We start from the raw sequence: 18,484 nt of genomic DNA, 5'->3' as shown, positions 1-18,484 counted from the left end.
GTTGCCTCGAAGTGGGTTTTTTTGCATTGTAAGTCTAGAATCTTCGTGACCGCTAGTCTTGTTTGTGAAGGAAGACCGACATCAAAGCCACGTATTGGATCTTTCCACCTTACACCACCCTTGTATAAATATATTAGGGTCACATGCAAGCCGGGTTTTCTGGCCCTCCCTTGCACGGTTTCGGATGAATGCCCGATCTGTGGGCGCAACGACCGGCTTTGAAAGGAGGTCGACCATGGGGCTTCTAGCTTTGTTTGTCTTAGGGTAAATCACATCAATATGGGCAACCAAAAATGAGCCCAAATTTCACAAGATTCGCTCCCATTGCCTCTAAGTGGGGGTTTCGCAATATAAGTCCAGAATCTTCGTGCATGATAGTCTTGTCTTTGAAGGAAGTGTCACATCAAACCTGTATTGTCTCTATCCACACTACACCAACATTATATACATATATTTGAGCATCTACAGCCGAACGCCTCAAACCATCTCTCATACGCCCGCCGACGCGCCCGGTCAGTGACCGGACAGGAGAGAGAAGGAAAAACATGACCCAACCAGACCCCTCATATCATCCTTACACGTCTGGTCTGTCCGCGAACCCTCATATTCATCTCAAATATGGGGAGAATATGAGGGCTCGCGGACGCGCCCGGGCGCGCTGGTCAGTCCGCCACGTAGGACGCGGCCCCACCCGAACCAGTTTTTCTCTTTTTTATTCAAATATTTTATTTCTCTCTCGTCATCTCCACCAATTATGTGCAAGTGACCGTACATATGGAGAATAAAATGAGGAGTGTGGCTTCGCGGACAAATAAGTAGGGGCTCAAAACGGACACGTCCGAGCGTTGACCGGGTGCGTCCATGGGCGTTTAAGGGTTCATATTTGCTATGTCCGGCTGTATATGCTCTTAGGGCCACATGAAAGTGGAGGAGGGTTTCCGACCCTCCCTCACGAGGTTTCGAACGAAAGCCTGATCCATGGGCCCCATGTCATCCTCCCCTTTGACTAGATTCGAAAGGGGGTAGACCTTGGGGATTTTCTCTTTTGATTGTGTTAGGGTAGGTGTATTAAGAAGTTGTTGATACATGTTTGAGGCCACAAAACATAGGTTCACCCCATAATACGTTAGGAAGGACTACACCATCCTGAGATTTAGTCAAATCTAGATAGTTGAGTGTCTTTGAGTTCTTTTGAACTATATTTTGTAATATTGAATTTAGGGATCCCTTGAATTTATAGGGTGACTCCTTCAATATTGGCATTCGAACTCTTAGTTGTTAATTTGCATGTCTAATAAGAAGAGTTAACCTCTAGACTGTGGAATAATATGGTTATAGTTTTTGTATGGTTCCATATGTTTGTTCATATCATTTCCAGGCATGCTAACATTAACAGATAAGTGTAATTAACTACTTATTTGTCATTAGAGTATATTCGGAAAGTCAGTTCAGAATGCAATATGCAATATGTAAACATAAATGCAATGGAAACATTAAAAATTCATTTTTGCATTAACCAATAATTTTGAAAAAAATATAAGCCGACGGTCGTTTATGAGGTGCTTGGCTTACGTATTACAGAAGCAGCCTCTTACACGTACACACGGCTTATAGGCAACAACGTCACAGAGCTGTCAACTAGACCTCCGTGATAGCCACGTGGCAGGAACCTTTGTCGAGATGGCTATGCAGGAGGTGCTCTTTTTATGGTATATGCTGAGCTTTTCCAAAAGGGTATGGCTAGATCCCAATCATTGAGATTTAATCAAGTCATATTCAAGTAACACAAGATTATATAAAAAAAGAACATTTATTTATTTTTGCATGGAACTCCACGTAAGATCTCACGAATAGAGCATTGGCTGGGATTTGGTTAAGTCTCAGTCGATTGAGATTTAGCAATCCGTTTCCAATAAGCCGAGCATGTTTTTCTTCAGGCCCGACTTATATTCATACAAGCCGAGTTCAACATTTTTTGCCATGGTTTTTATTTTTAATAATCGCCTATAGACTTATAAACCGAGAATTGTGAATTTAGGCTAGGCTTACATCATAATGACAATTTAAATATTTCCTGTCGTGGAAGCTCGCGGCTGCTACAGGCTTGCATTGTTGTCTCATTTTCCTCTCCTAACACACCTAGGGCAAACTCTCTCCTCCAGACTTCACTGGCGAGCCTGTAGATTCGCCTCCCTCTGCCTGCCATTGCGGCGACCGGTGGCAGCGACCGGTGGCGACCGGTGCCTTCGTTTTGGTTAGTAATTTAGTGTTTTTAGTCCTCGCAGTTGCGCCGCACGGGTGGATGGTGCTTTTTCTATGAGTTTGTCTTGCGGGTTTTGATCCTCCTCGATTTTGTCTATTTGGACGTAGTCGTTGGTGCTATGGCGTAGATTCCCACCGTCTAATTGGGGCGTTGAGGTTAGGGTTTATTGTCATGTGGTAAGATTTGATGTCAGGTGCTTCAGATCTATGCGAGGGTTAACAACAAGGACTGCGGCTCTAGAGCGTTGGTCCTTAGGGCCACGCGCACGGAGACTTCATGGCTATTGTTGACAATGTTAAGTCAGCTTCGGTAGGGAAGCGGCTACAACGGCGCGTCAGCGACTCATTCTAGCGGCAGTAACAGTTGTTTGTTCGATTCTCTCAAAAAATCTCGATGTAATTTTTATTATGTTTGACATGCTTTGTATTTTTGACGAATTTTTATAATAGATCCGATCCTTTCAGAAAGAGATGCTGGCGGTTAGAGAAAGATGGTTCCAATAAAGAAAGAAGCGTGCATTCACATGGTTTGGAGGAGATGCGGGAAGCGTTGCGGGTGGAACAACAAGGGCAAGTTTGGTTGCCTGCATCGAGGCCAACCAGGCCCGCGCGGTGCAGCATCTTTTCAGACCTCAGTTGTTTGGTTCCCCGCATACACTGTTCAGCACGCATAGCACGGTTCTTAAAGCAACCCTGGGCCTGGCCCGTTGGGAACAGCCGAATCGGCAGTTTCCCGAGAACCAGGCCCAAGCGATGCTTCGAGGCGCACGTGGGTGGCTCTCTGGAGACGTGTGTCTCGAGTTAACCCCTCTCTCTCTCCCTAATCCTCAATCCCCTCTCTCCCCCTTTACTTCTCCTGGGCCGGCCACCACCTACCGAGCCTCCCTGCGTCCCTTGCGCCGGCGATGTGGCCCCGTCCAGCCCCTCCAGCCACGTCGTGGAGACCTCCATGAGCCTCCCTCCGCCCCGCTGACGTCCCGCTCCTACACTGCGCTACGGCGTTCTTGGAGATGGTCGAGGGCACAGGCGGAGGCCTTCATGGACGACGGACTCTGCTACTGGACGTGGCCCGATTGGCTCACCGCCGTCATGTCCTGCGAGTCCTTTGCCGCCGACGCTTCGGGGGCGGGGCTCCAAGAGAAAAGCTGCTCTCCGCTCTGTTCTCCAGGGATGATCCGCGCGCGTAGACTGAAGGAAATATGCCCTAGAGGCAATAATAAAGTTGTTATTTATATTTCCTTATATCATGATAAATGTTTATTATTCATGCTAGAATTGTATTAACCAGAAACATAGTACATGTGTGAATACATAGACAAAAAGAGTGTCACTAGTGTGCCTCGACATTGACTAGCTCGTTAATCAAAGATGGTTAAGTTTCCTAGCCATAGACATGTGTTGTCATTTGATGAACGCGATCACATCATTAGAGAATGATGTGATTGACTTGACCCATCCGTTATCTTAGCACTATGATCGTTTAGTTTATTGCTATTGCTTTCTTCATGATTATACATGTTTCTATGACTATGAGATTATGCAACTCCCGAATACCAGAGGAACACTTAGTGTGCTATCAAACGTCACAACGTAACTGGGTGATTATAAAGATGCTCTACAAGTGTCTCTGATGGTGTTTGTTGAGTTGGCATAGATCGAGATTAGGATTTGTCACTCCGATTGTCTGAGAGGTATCTCTGGGCCTCTCTGTAATGCACATCACTATAAGCCTTGAAAGCAATGTGACTAATGAGTTAGTTATGGGTTGATGCATTACGGAACGAGTAAAGAAACTTGCCGATAACGAGATTGAACTAGGTATTGAGATACCGACGATCGAATCTCAGGCAAGTAACATACCGATGACAAAGGGAACAACGTATGTTGTTATGCGGTTTGACCGATAAAGATCTTCGTAGAATATGTAGGAACCAATATGTGCATCCAGGTTCCGCTATTGGTTATTGACCGGAGATGAGTCTCAGTCATGTCTACATAGTTCTCGAACCCGTAGGGTCTGCACTCTTAACGTTCGATGACGATCGGTATTATGAGTTTATGTGTTTTGATGTACCGAAGGTTGTTCGGAGTCCCGGATGTGATCACGGACATGACAAGGAGTCTCGAAATGGTCGAGAAATAAAGATCGATATATTGGAACGCTATGTTTGGACATCGGAATGGTTCCGGGTGAGTTCGGGCATTTACCGGAGTACCGGGGAGTTACCGGAACCCCCCCGGGGAGTCTATGGGCCTTATTGGGCCTTAGTGGGAGAGAGGAGGAGGCGGCCAAGGTGGGGGCACCCCCCCAAGCCCAATCCAAATTGGGGTGGGGGCCCGGCCCCCCTTTCCTTCTCCCTCTCTCCTCCTTCCTTCCTCTCCTACTCCAACTAGGGAAGGGGGAGTCCTACTCCCACCGGGAGTAGGACTCCCCCTTGGGCGCGCCATGAGAGGGCCAGCCCTCCCCATCTTCCAATCCTTTATATACGGGGGAGGGGGGCACCCCATAGAAAAAAGTTGATTGTTTAGCCGTGTGCGGTGCCCCCCTCTAGAGATTTCCACCTCGGTCATATCGTTGTAGTGCTTAGGCGAAGCCCTGCACCGGTAGCTTCATCATCACCGTCAGCACACCGTCGTGCTGACGAAACTCTCCCTCGACCTCAGCTGGATCTAGAGTTCATGGGACGTCATCGAGCTGAACGTGTGCAGATCGCGGAGGTATCTTCGGTGCTAGGATCAGTCGGATCGTGAAGACGTACGACTACATCAACCGCGTTGTCATAACGCTTCCGCTTACGCTCTACGAGGGTACGTGCACAACACTCTCCCCTCTCGTTGCTATGCATCACCTAGATAGATCTTGCATCTGCGTAGGTTTTTTTTTTAAATTACTGCATTCCCCAACAGTGGCATCCGAGCCAGGTCTATGCGTAGATGTTATATGCACGAGTAGAACACAAAGAGTTATGGGCGATAATAGTCATACTGCTTACCAGCATGTCATACTTTGATTCGGCAGTATTGTTGGATGAAGCGGCTCAGACCGACATTACGCGTACGCTTACGCGAGACTGGTTCTACCGACGTGCTTCGCACACAGGTGGCTAGTGGGTGTCTGTTTCTCCAACTTTAATTGAATCGAGTGTGACTACACCCGGTCCTTGTTGAAGGTTAAAACAGCAAACTTGACAAAAAATCGTTGTTGTTTTGATGCATAGGTAAGAACGGTTCTTGCTAAGCCCGTGGCAGCCACGTAAAATTTGCAACAACAAAGTAGATGTTGTCTAACTTGTTTTTGCAGGGCATGTTGTGATGTGATATGGTCAAGACGTGATTATATAAATTGTTTTATGAGATGATCATGTTTTGTAACACAGTTATCAGCAACTGGCAGGAGCCATATGGTTGTCGCTTTATTGTATGAAATGCAATCGCCATGTAATTGCTTTAGTTTATCACTAAGCGGTAGCGATAGTCGTAGAAGCAATAGTTGGCGAGACGACAACAATGCTTCGATGGAGATCAAGGTGTCAAGCCGGTGATGATGGTGATCATGACGGTGCTTTGGAGATGGAGATCAAAGGCACAAGATGATGATGGCCATATCATATCACTTATATTGATTGCATGTGATGTTTATCCTTTATGCATCTTATTTTGCTTAGTTCGATGGTAGCATTATAAGATGATCTCTCACTAAATTTCAAGGTATAAATGTTCTCCCTGAGTATGCACCGTTGCGACAGTTCGTCGTGCTGAGACACCACGTGATGATCGGGTGTGATAAGCTCTACGTTCACATACAACAGGTGCAGCCAGTTTTGCACATGCAGAATACTCGGGTTAAACTTGACGAGCCTAGCATATGCAGATATGGCCTCGGAACACTGAGACCGAAAGGTCGAGCGTGAATCATATAGTAGATATGATCAACATAGTGATATTCACCATTGAAAACTAATCCATCTCACGTGATGATCGGACATGGTTTAGTTGATATGGATCACGTGATCACTTAGATGATTAGAGGGATATCTATCTAAGTGGGAGTTCTTAAGTAATATGATTAATTGAACTTTAATTTATCATGAACTTAGTACCTGATAGTATTTTGCATGTCTATGTTGTTGTAGATAATGGCCCGTGCTATTGTTCCATTGAAATTTAATGCGTTCCTAGAGAAAGCTAAGTTGAAAGATGATGGTAGCAATTACACGGACTGGGTCCGTAACTTGAGGATTATCCTCATTGCTGCACAGAAGAATTACGTCCCTGGAAGCACCGCTAGGTGCCAAACCCGATGCAGGAGCAACGCCAGATGTTATGAACATCTGGCAGAGCAAAGCTGATGACTACTCGATAGTTCAGTGTGCCATGCTTTACGGCTTAGAACCGGGACTTCAACGACGTTTTGAACATCATGGAGCATATGAGATGTTCCAGGAGTTGAAGTTAATATTTCAAGCAAATGCCCGGATTGAGAGATATGAAGTCTCCAATAAGTTCTATAGCTGCAAAATGGAGGAGAATAGTATTGTCAATGAACATATACTCAGAATGTCTAGGTACCACAACCACTTGACTCAACTGGGAGTTAATCTTCCTGATGATAGTGTCATTGACAGAGTTCTTCAATCACTGCCACCAAGCTACAAGAGCTTCATGATGAACTATAATATGCAAGGGATGGATAAGACAATTCCCGAGCTCTTCGCAATGCTAAAGGCTGCGGAGGTAGAAATCAAGAAGGAGCATCAAGTGTTGATGGTCAACAAGACCACCAGTTTCAAGAAAAAGGGTAAAGGGAAGAAGGGGAACTTCAAGAAGAACTACAAGCAAGTTGCTGCTCAAGTGAAGAAGCCTAAGTCTGGACCTAAGCCTGAGACTAAGTGCTTCTACTACAAAGGGACTGGTCACTGGAAGCGGAACTGCCCCAAGTATTTGGCGGAGAAGAAGGATGGCAAAGTGAAAGGTATATTTGATATACATGTTACTGATGTGTACTTAACTAATGCTCGCAGTAGCGCCTGGGTATTTGATACTGGTTTTGTTGCTAATATTTGCAACTCAAAACAGGGGCTACAGATTAAGCGAAGATTGGCTAAGGACGAGGTGACGATGCATGTGGGAAATGGTTCCAAAGTCGATGTGATCGCTGTTGGCACACTACCTCTACATCCACCTCCGGGATTAGTTTTAGACATAAATAATTGTATTTGGTGCCAGCGTTGAGCATGAACATTATATCTGGATCTTGTTTGATGCAAGACGGTTATTCATTTAAATCAGAGAATAATAGTTGGTCTATTTATATGAGTAATATCTTTTATGGTCATGCACCCTTAATGAATGGTCTATTTTTACTAAATCATGATAGTAGTGATACACATGTTCATAGTATTGAAACCAAAAGATATAAGTTTAATAATGATAGTGCAACTTATTTGTGGCACTGCCGTTTAGGTCATATTGGTGTAAAGCGCATGAAGAAACTCCATGCTGATGGGTTTTTGGAATCACTTGATGCTTGAGAACCATGCTTCATGGGCAAGATGACTAAGACTCCGTTCTCCGAAACAATGGAGCGAGCAACAGACTTGTTGGAAATAATACATACTGATGTATGCGGTCCGATGAGTGTTGATGCTCGCGGCGGGTATCGTTATTTTCTGACCTTCACAGATGATTTGAACAGATATGGGTATATCTACTTGATGAAACATAAGTCTGAAACATTTGAAAAGTCCAAAGAATTTCACAGTGAAGTGGAAAATCATCGTAACAAGAAAATAAAGTTTCTACGATCTGATCGTGGAGGAGAATATTTGAGTTACGAGTTTGGTCTTCATTTGAAACAATGCGGAATAGTTTCGCAACTCACGCCACCCAGAACACCACTGCGTAATGGTGTGTCTGAACTTCGTAATCGTACTTTATTTAGATATGGTGTGATCAATGATGTCTCTCACTGATTTACCGCTATCATTTTGGGGTTATGCTTTAGAGACAGTTGCATTCACGTTAAATAGGGCACCATCTAAATCCGTTGAGATGACACCTTATGAACTGTGGTTTGGCAACAAACCCAAGTTGTCATTTCTTAAAGTTTGGGGCTGCGATGCTTATGTGAAAAAGCTTCAACCTGATAAGCTCGAACCCAAATCGGAGAAATGTGTCTTCATAGGATACCCAAAGGAAACTGTTGGGTACACGTTCTATCACAGATCCGATGGCAAGATATTCGTTGCTAAGAATGGATCCTTGATGACCCACAAGTATAGGGGATCTATCGTAGTCCTTTCGATAAGTAAGAGTGTCGAACCAACGAGGAGCAGAAGGAAATGACAAACGGTTTTCAGTAAGGTATTCTCTGCAAGCACTGAAATTATTGGTAACAGATAGTTTTGTGATAAGGTAATTTGTAACGGGTAACAAGTAACAAATGTAAATAAGGTGCAGCAAGATGGCCCAATCCTTTTTGTAGCAAAGGACAAGCCTGGACAAACTCTTATATAGAGAAAAGCGCTCCCGAGGACACATGGGAATTATGGTCAAGCTAGTTTTCATCACGCTCATATGATTCACGTTCGTTACTTTGATAATCCGGTATGTGGGTAGACCGGTGCTTGGGTGCCGCCCTTCCTTGGACAAGCATCCCACTTATGATTAATCCCTATTGCAAGCATCCGCAGCTACAAAAGAAGTATTAAGGTAAACCTAACCATAGCATGAAACATATGGATCCAAATCAGCCCCTTCCGAAGCAACGCATAAACTAGGGTTTAAACTTCTGTCACTCTAGCAACCCATCATCTACTTATTACTCCCCAATGCCTTTCTCTAGGCCCCAAAAATGATGAAGTGTCATGTAGTCGACGTTCACGTAACACCACATTTAACTGTAAGGCAACAAAATCAAGTAAGAGCTCTGTATATTTTCCCAGCAGAAAGTCAATCAACTTACTCAAAATAAACCATCTTGCCAACCAAGATAGTAAAATGAAACAGTTTTGAAAAGATACCCACATATACTCCATTTACCAAAGATGTATATTCATATGAAACTTGCACTACAAATCTACAACAAAAATGTGCTGATAATTGATTAATATAATATACCTATAATTTGCATACTGTGAAATACTATGTGCAAATGTGTCACAGTCAAAAAAAAGTGCAGCACAGCTGAAGCTTTGAAAAGAAAACTGGTGATGAACATGTTCATTCATGAAATGCACTAGCCTTGGCAGTTAACACTCTTCAAGAAAAGGAAAAGGTGTTCTTCCTCTATAAGGTGCTACATAAGTTCTACAAATCATAGTTGTAAATCCTGTGGGGTTTATGCAGTGTACCAGCATTAAGAAGTCAGAACAAAAAATATGTAATATTATTCTCCCTCTATAAGTTATGAAATACAAAAGTAATGTGTGGCCAAAATTTTGTTAAGTGCACTGTCCATTCTATGATAGACGGGAGAAAATTCGAACCTTGAAGAGCACTCAGCCCCTGAACGCTGAAAAAGCAACCCGCCGTATCAAGAGTAGATACGTTCCCTTGACTCACAAAAGCAACAAAGGCAGCGTCACGGCAGGTATTCAATGTGACATTATCTTGTTCCCCCACAAGATGGCGGAGGTATGACAAACCAGAATTTAAGCATCTCTTGCAGCTGACGTCATCTGGAAGTGAGGTTGCACAATTTCTAGTCACATCACTGAAATTCGGAGACTAACATTTGGAGGATAGTAGTCATCCCAACGCACTGATAGGACGCCTGAATCTTGATCCCGAGGCCACAAAACGAAGCTGCAGTAGGAAGTATCCCATTGGACACGAAGGTGTCTGAGATATTGCGAATACAGGCATCGGCAAGTTCAGATGGAACCCCAAGAGTGCCTGTTGTGTTCGCATACATTGCAGATGAGACCGCGAGGACGGCATTGATATAGCGGCAACACTTTGAGTGGCCATTCTGATCCGAGCATACAGAAGCTATCAGCGCAAAGTTTGGCCAACTGAAATCCAACGGACAATCTGCATGGTCAAACAACAAACATGAGTAACGATGCAAATATGGCTGGTCCATAATCACAAACTTTTGAAAGAGGAGACTCGTCATTCTGCATCTTTGCTAAATTTGGCAAAGCGGGTGTCACACTCACACAGAAAGAGCAAAACATGCAACTGATGTCGCAGTACAGCAAGCCAACACTTATGCTCACAGCGTGAATTGTGCTCGTATCTAGCAGAAGTGAAGTTAACGCCATTGGGAATAGGCCACATGACCAGTAATCAGGGGGGGAGATAATTAGATTAGAAAAGAAAAAGGGAAAAGAACAGCCGTAGGATGAAGTGGGAGCACGGATGGGAGCATGGAGAGGGAGCAGGCAAGCCGGATCCACTAGCTGGGTACGTGCCTAATGGATTGCCTGTCATAAATTTCATACTATCCATATTTCCCTCATTACACCAGAGCTGCTACGAAATCGAATATAGAGCATTTGATGGTACACTCTAGGCTAGCACATAGTATAAGTGAAAAAACAACCCATGTGCACCTGAGGAACATCAGGCAAATCAAAAATATCTTGTGACATTATCAGTGGTTCAGTAACGCCAAATGCCAGGACTGAAACCCTCACGGACAGCCAAGTCCAACGGCTATTGAAACCCAAGAGCCATGAAAGTCCATCGGCCCAGTCGTACGTGTACAGCAACTCCATTAGGTAGGCGAATTGAATGGCCTAAGGAAGGAAGGACTCCAACGCGATGGGGAGTGAGCAGAGGCGGTCCCTGCTCCCCTTGCCAACTACACTGCGTCTACAGAAAGAAGGCAGGCGAAAAATGCGCCTCGTACCAGTCGTGCTCAGGGATTGTTCCAGGGCTAAGTGACTCCATCTCGCACCTAAAATGCCTACTATTCGCGTTCGCCTCTCCTAAAAATGAAGTCCTAAACCTACAGTACTGTACCAATATTCTGGGCTGAACCATTAGAGAAAACGCAAAGGCGTTAGGGACGCATCGAATGGGCGTCGGAAGGGGAGAAACCGAAATCAGTGATTGAGCTAAGCGCGCCCACAGCCGTCGCCATCGCCGACCGATCCCCTCGAACCCCAAATACCAAATGCAGCTAATGCTGTTCCGCCACTGGAGCGGAGTGGGCTTCAACCGGTTGCCAGAGACGGGAACAGGTAAAGAGATTACGTGGGGCGGCGAGAACGGTTTACCTGCCGCGATCGCCGCGGGCGGAAGCGGGGCCAGGAGCGCGACGGCCAGCGCCGCGCAGAGGACCGGCCCTGGACGCCGCATCCGGGAGCCGCACGCGCGCGGCCGGCGGCGCGGCGCAGGCGTCGTATCGGCCGCAGCGAGAGATGAACAGGAGCAGGGCGGAGCGGAAAGGTGGGGTTTGTCCGGTGAGGGGAGGGCGAGGAAGGAAGGAATGGGATGCCAGGCTGACGCTGCCCCGACGCCAACCCAATATGCTCGTTTGTGTTGCTGACTGCGGCCGCGGCGCTGCCGCTTTTCTTCTTTGCTTTGCGGGTCGCAGCGCGGCTAGGCGCCTTTTTCTACTAGCCGCGCGTGGAAGAGTGGGCGGGGGTCTTTGGGATGGGCTCCTCCCGGTCACGGGCACGGGTGCGCGGAACTGCGAATGGGGGAGTCCGCTCCGGCTCCGCGGACCACGGGTGGGGTGCACATGGCGCGGTAGTCACTCTCACCGGCCCAGGCGACCAGGCAAGCCCCGGCGCCGTATCCAAGAACGCGTACTGTGCGAGTGTGCGTCGCTCGTGTCCTTTTGTGGCCGATGGCCTGGTGAGCCCCAGATACCTGTGGTCGACCTCCCTCCAGCCTCCAGTGAGGCGAGGCCTCCTCTACGGTGTCCATCAGGACCGTCCCTGCACATGAGAGCAATTTCAATGGGGCGCCCATTTCGTCCGCGGCCGTCCGTTTGGGTCGGCGCGGACAGAAAAGGCGGCCCAACGCACCGACCCAAACGGACGCGCGTCCGTTTTTCGTCCGCGGGCGACCCATTCCCGGTCCATTTTTAAGCCTGATTTGCGTCGGCGCGGACACGTGACGGACGCGCGCGCTCGCCTACTTCTGTCCCCGGACCCGCTGGTCTGTGGCACATTGGCCTCCCGTCTCACCCTGCGGCCAACAAAGCAACCCTCCCGCCCCCTCCATCAGCATTTCTATAGTATTAAGGTCTGTATTCCATTCCATTCCTATTGCAACCCAAAAGTTTCTGCTGAAGTCACATTCAAAAAAGAGGTGTTGTAGGTATTCATTGGGTTCATCATCACATAGGATACACCTCCTATTTTCTATTTGAAAATTCTTCCTGATTAGTAGATCTCTAGTATTTAATCTATCAAGCAGAAGCAACCAGAAGAAGAATTTTTGTTTGGGCAAGTTGCATGATTTCCAAATCCACTGAAATGGTGGTGCTGCCTTTGGTGGGTTTCCAATAAGGTGCAGATAAATCTTTCTGTTGGAGTATTTGTTTCCTTTCCAGAGAAATTGCCAGCAATCTTTATTGTCATTGTCCTGGTGGATGTTGCTTATGATTTCCAACATCTCATTACTTTGTTGAACAGCCATAGATGACATGGGTAAATGGAACATCTCATAAAAGTTGCTGGTTGAGGAAACGATAGCCGAGGCAATTGTACACTCTGAATCTTTAGAAAATGAGTATAAGTGAGGAAATCTGCTCTGTAGAGTGTCCTCATTCCACTTATCATGCCAGAGTGAAATGGTGCTGCCAGTAGAGGGGATACATGTAGTCATGCTTTTAAAATCCTGCAAGATAGAACAGCAATCTCTCCACGAAAAAGATCCCAACCTTGTAGGATATGAGGGTATAGAGCCATCAGAATAATAATTATTCCATATTAGTTCCACCCAAGGAGTATCATGTTTATTTAAAATCTTGCAGAGAAATTTGATTAGAAGAGCTCTGTTTTGAGTTCTCAGATCAAGGACTCCCAGTCCTCCTGCCTTTTTGGGGAGGCAGGCAGTATCCCATTTAACTAGACAATTACCCTGTTTATTGATCTTGTTACCATACCAAAGAAAACTTCTGCCAGATTTTTTAAAGTGATCTAAGATAGTGAAAGGCACTCTGATGCAACACATTGCATAAATTGGTAGAGCAGAAACCACTGCCGTGTTGGTCCATCACCACCTCAACAGCCAGCGGCAGTTGTTTCGTGGCTCCATTCCGGGCCACCTTCCGGTGTTGAATCGCAACCGAGAGAACGGGCATTTCCTTCTCTGAAAGGACTACTTTGATACAACAAACCCGTTGTTCAAACATCACAAATTCCGCCGCCGGTTCCGTATGAGTAGGCATGTTTTCAACCGTATTAGAGAGGAAGTGGTCGGCTATGATGACTACTTCGAGTGCAAAGAGGATGCCGTCGGCAAGATTGGTTTCTCCTCTTATCAGAAATGCACTGCCGCCATCTGAATGCTTGCATACGGATTGCCCGGTGATCTCATTGACGAGTACGTCCGTATGAGCGAGTCTACATGCCTAGAGTCCCTGTATATGTTCTGCAAGGCTGTGATTGTTGTGTTTGGCCCTGAGTACTTGAGAGAGACGACAACTGAAGATAGAGCCCGTTTGCTGGCGATGAATGCCAGCAGGGGCTTCCCGGGGATGCTTGGCAGCATAGACTGCATGCACTGGGAGTGGAAGAACTGCCCTTCTGTTGGCAAGGGCAGTATAAGGGACATGTCAGGGCTTGCACTGTCATACTAGAGGCCGTGGCGTCTCAAGATCTTTGGATCTGGCACTCTTTCTTTGGCATGGCTGGATCACACAATGATATCAACGTGCTTCAGCGCTCGCCGGTGTTTGCTAGGCTTGCCGAAGGCAACAACCCACTGGTGAACTTTACTGTCAACGGCCACAACTACGACAAAGGGTACTATTTGGGTGACGGTATCTATCCTCAGTGGACCACTATTGTCAAGACAATACCCAACCCTGTCGGAGAGAAAAGGAAAAGATTTGCCCAAGAGCAAGAGAGTGCTAGGAAGGATGTTGAGCGTGCCTTTGGTGTTTTGCAATCTCGATGGGGCATCGTTCGGTATCCTGCTAAGAGTATTATTTTGACCCCCAAAAAAGCTCTTATTATTTCGAACTACATAGCGCCTGCAAATCAAAGAGCAGATTTTGAACAGAGCAGAAAAAAGAAGTCCAAAATAGTCTGGAAAAGTGCCAAATCAAAGGTGGTTGACAACGGCATGAAGCACAATGAATGAATGCTCTTCATCAGTACTGCGGCAGGGTGCACTCGACGCCGGGCACCATGCCGGCCTCGTGGTCGGCGCAGTAGTCGTAGATCCTGTACTTGTCATGCACCCACCGCATCTTCCCCCGCTGGTCGCCGGTGAGCCCGCCGCAGCCCCCGAACGCCCAGGCGCAGGTGTAGACGCAGTCGCCGCTGTAGCACTCGCAGACGTCAAGGTCGATGCCGCGGTAGCTGGCGACGAAGGGCGCGCGGGTCCAGTCGGCCCTGACGCGGCCGCCCTGCGTGGCCCAATCCTCGGCCGCTCGGTAACATTGCTCCGCTGCCCGGCGACCGGCGTGAATCATTACAGCTATCCGCCGCAATGCGAACGAGGAAAGACAAATCTCCTTTTTTTTTCAACAACTACAAAATCGTTTCTTAGTTTAATTATGATTTTTTCACGGGCTAATTATGATTACACGGGTGACGAACCGAACAGGAATAGCTCCAGAAGATGAATCAAGTATATATCAAGGTCTGCCTGACACTCATGTGTAGATTACTTTCTCCAAAATCGCACAGCGACCCACGTATGTGCGGGCAACTTCTTTATTCCACATTTAAATTTCACTTGACATATAGGAGTTTATGTGAATGAATAGTTCGTTTTGGTTCTGATCTAGACGGTGCCGGCGTACGTGGATGAGCGCAAAGCCTGGCCGGATCTGAAACAGCCTCCGGCCAACAGTCAAAAACCACCACAAGGTTGTCTTTTCTCCGCTTCTCAAAGTTCAGGGTTGTAAATTAGACGGTTTTATAGTTTAGGGTTGTGTTTTAGACTTGGTGATAATTCGAGGTTGTAATATGGACTTATCTCCACTTATTATGGAACGGGGGAGTACTTACTAAGAACAAGAAATATACAATCCAATCTTTGTTACTATTCTTGTGGATGAGATCATTTGTGACAACAACAACATAATTCAAAGATAACACTATCCCCATTGGTGTAGAACAAAAAATAACAACGAAAGGCAAACTAAACTAAGTGCAACAGCCTAGAGGTTGGTTTGTCTAAAACAAACTTAGAGGCTGGTTGGAACCATCCATAGCATTCTGTGCTGTGTTCCAAGGATAGGATGTTGGAGGTTGATCCCATGTTTTTCAACGGAAACGTAAGCTTCTCCGATGTCGCGCCGCTCTGTTGCCCCGTCCTCCACGTTGAACATGTTGAAAGATTTGTCAGACAACTTAACCAGGGAGTAGACACAGTTCTTCTGAACCCCGTACTGATCCCCAGCCAAGCACGACACGCCGAAGTTCAACGGAGCGACAAAGAAGGCGCGGCCGCCGAGATCGCGGACGTGGCGCCATTGCTGCTCGGAGAAATCCATCTTGTAGACGTTGGCTTCGTTGAAGTCTCGACTGCGCAGCAGCCTAACCATGTACAGCTCCTCCTCGGACTCCACCAAGAAGGCCTTCGCTGTTTCTCCGCAGTTGTAGCTCTCACCGTCCACGGCGATGGAGCTGAACGCCGGCCCTGCAGCTGCAGGGGAGAGCTCCAGCACGCCGAGCTCGGTGGGCGAGCTGAGGAAATAGAACTTGCCCCGGCACGCCACGGTCTCGCACATGGGGATCTTCTCGAACCCGCCGATCTCGTCTCCCTGGGTGCCGAGGTCGTACTCGTGCTTGGTCCAGCCGTCGTCTACTCCGATGCGATGGTACCGGATGATGGGCGCGTCAGGCTCGACGATGAGCACGACGCAGCCCGGGGCCGTGGGCGCGTCGGAGAGTAGGCAGCTGCAATTTATCAGGAGGTCCTGGTCGATCGCCAGCGGCGGCAAGTTGATCTTTTCATGGCTGTGGTGGTCCAGCAGGTAGGTGTCGACGGTGGCGAGACGGTCCCGGACTATTAGCCACCCCTGCGGAGTGGGGCAGAAGGCCTTGTCGGTGAGCTCGTCGGAGTCCAGGCCACCGGTGATGGGCTCCTTCCCGTTCCCGGCGACGCTGAACACGGTGGTCGTGGACTTGTTGGTGCCGGTGCACCGGTGCTCCACCGCGAGGCATGGCATGGACGACATCGCCTCCGCTACGCTCCTCTTTGGTTAATCAAATCAATTCACACAACGAAGAAGGGCAGCTCGCCTAGTCGATCGCCTTGATCCGTCGGCAGAGTTGGTGGTGGACAACCTCGATCGCACGGCCGGATGGATCTAAATAGGCGCTGCTGGATCCCGACTCCAGTGGGAATCGGAACTACCCGAAATTTGGGGACCCCGGAAGACGGAAAGAGAATCCAGGTCGGACTCAACAAACCCACCGGATCAAAACTATCTTCTTTTCGTTTCTTTTTTCTTTTTGAGCAAAACTCTCCTTTTTTCTTTAGAAACTTGCCACTTTATTCAAACTTCCAAAATGTCAGGTACAGTGTGTTGGTCTGGTGGCCCGTGCAAGTTCATGAAGTTTAAAGACATGGCGTGTGCATTTTTTGATGTCTATCAATGCTATCATATTATTTCACATTCATTACAAACTCATTTTTTTTACGGGGGTAAAAGGAGTATATTACTCAAGAGCAAAGAAGCTCATCCCTACACAGACTAGGGATGCTATCAGGACCGGAACGAATCCATACCACAGTTCAACCCTTTGTCCTCCCGAAGTTTGCTACGTGTGACTTACATTATTCTGCTCTCTAGAAATATGAGTAACACGACACTCCCTTAGACCCATGAGACGCTTCACCTCAGAAATTACCATGGCGTATGTTAAATTGTGATCCAAATTCTACCGTATTGGACTAGACATAGTACATATGGTGTGGGCCTTTGCATTGGTACCGACGCGTACGAGTACAACTCGTTTACTTGTCCTACAAGGACTCCTATGTATTGCCCTCATATATACCCCATGTAGTACCACCACTAGTAGAAAAGGGGGCTTTTGTCCCGGTTGGTAAGGGCCTTTAGTCCCGGTTTTTGAACCGGGACTAAAGGCCGTCCACGTGGACGCAACCTGGAGCTCCACCCAACCGGGACTAAAGGATATTTTATGAAAAAAATTTTGAATTTTTTTTTTGCAATTTTTTAAATTTTTTTATTTTCAAATTTCTGAATTATTTTAACCTCTAATCTCTAATCACCACCCCTCATCACTGCTCAATTTATCCTCTAATCTCTAATCACCCCTCATCATTCCAAATCATCTAACTTCCCGGACGGTCACCCATCCTCTCACTACTCCAGCCTGAGCACGCTTAACTTCCGGGTTCTATTCTCCCTCGTTTCCAAGTCTGCACTTGTTGTTTTCCTGACAATAGTAAGATGTCAATTCTATTAACCCTCAGGAATTTAGCTTGAGCATGAAGTGACACATTTCACTGTTTGAGTTTGAAACTATTGTTTTAAAAAACAATAATTATTTAGTAACACTAATATTTCTGGAATAATTAGTTTGACCATTGTTTGACCACAGTTTGACCAGATTTGACCAAAATTCAAAAAAACTGAAATAATTATTTAGTAACACTAATATTCTAGAATAATTATTTTGACCATTGTTTGACCACAGTTTGACCACAATTTGAAATTTTTTGAATTTTTTTGCCTCTCCGGATATTAAAAGCCCCGTATCTTTTTTTCTGTTAGGTTTTTGAGGATTTTGAACATGTTTAACGGGGTTCCCCCGGTTAAATTCGGATGTAACTTTTCGAGTAGATGATTTTTCATATAAAAAACTTTTTCATCCGAGTTCGTATGCAAAAGTTATGCCCATTTTAAAAAATTCCAGAAAGATTTTGCAAATAAAGTCGAAATTCATATTTGTTAATTTTCCCAACAACTAGACCACATATCACATGGGAAACTTATTTTATTGTATTTTTTTTGACATTTCCATCATTTTCTTTTGTTTTTTCTAAAACTGAAAAGGCGGTCCGGGGGGGGGGTTTGAAAATGGGACCTTTAGTACCGGGCACGAACCGG

General features: G+C 46.4%; 1 protein-coding gene across 2 annotated transcripts; it reads right to left on the bottom strand.

Annotated features, from left to right (window-relative positions):
- Positions 1-9,101: 9,101 nt before the first annotated feature.
- Positions 9,102-11,843, bottom strand: LOC123048590 (probable receptor-like protein kinase At1g49730). 2 transcript variants are annotated; one of them, XR_006423326.1, is made up of 3 exons: positions 11,490-11,843; positions 9,750-10,296; positions 9,102-9,161 (listed from the first exon to the last, which is right to left on the bottom strand). XR_006423326.1 is itself a non-coding variant. In XM_044471666.1 (2 exons), exons 1-2 carry the CDS (start codon positions 11,569-11,571, stop codon positions 9,974-9,976), a joined length of 405 nt encoding a protein of 134 aa, XP_044327601.1. In that variant the 5' UTR covers positions 11,572-11,843; the 3' UTR covers positions 9,200-9,973. The 2 variants fall into 2 exon arrangements, 1 of the variants encoding a protein (XP_044327601.1); XM_044471666.1 differs by lacking the exon at positions 9,102-9,161 and having other exon boundaries at positions 9,200-10,296.
- Positions 11,844-18,484: the final 6,641 nt, after the last annotated feature.

The sequence above is a fragment of the Triticum aestivum genome, chromosome 2D (genome assembly GCF_018294505.1).
Source record: "Triticum aestivum cultivar Chinese Spring chromosome 2D, IWGSC CS RefSeq v2.1, whole genome shotgun sequence".
Taxonomy (NCBI): Eukaryota; Viridiplantae; Streptophyta; class Magnoliopsida; order Poales; family Poaceae; genus Triticum; species Triticum aestivum.
Note: the sequence above shows the minus strand (reverse complement) of the source record. Positions and strands in the feature narration are given on the sequence as shown.

Bases quoted from the DNA above. Each gene is read 5' to 3' on its own strand.
- LOC123048590 (XM_044471666.1), bottom strand. From the start codon at position 11,571: ATGCGGCGTCCAGGGCCGGTCCTCTGCGCGGCGCTGGCCGTCGCGCTC. The intron at 10,297-11,489 runs GTAAACCGTTCT...TTGACCATGCAG, and splicing joins GCCCGCGGCGATCGCGGCAG to ATTGTCCGTTGGATTTCAGT.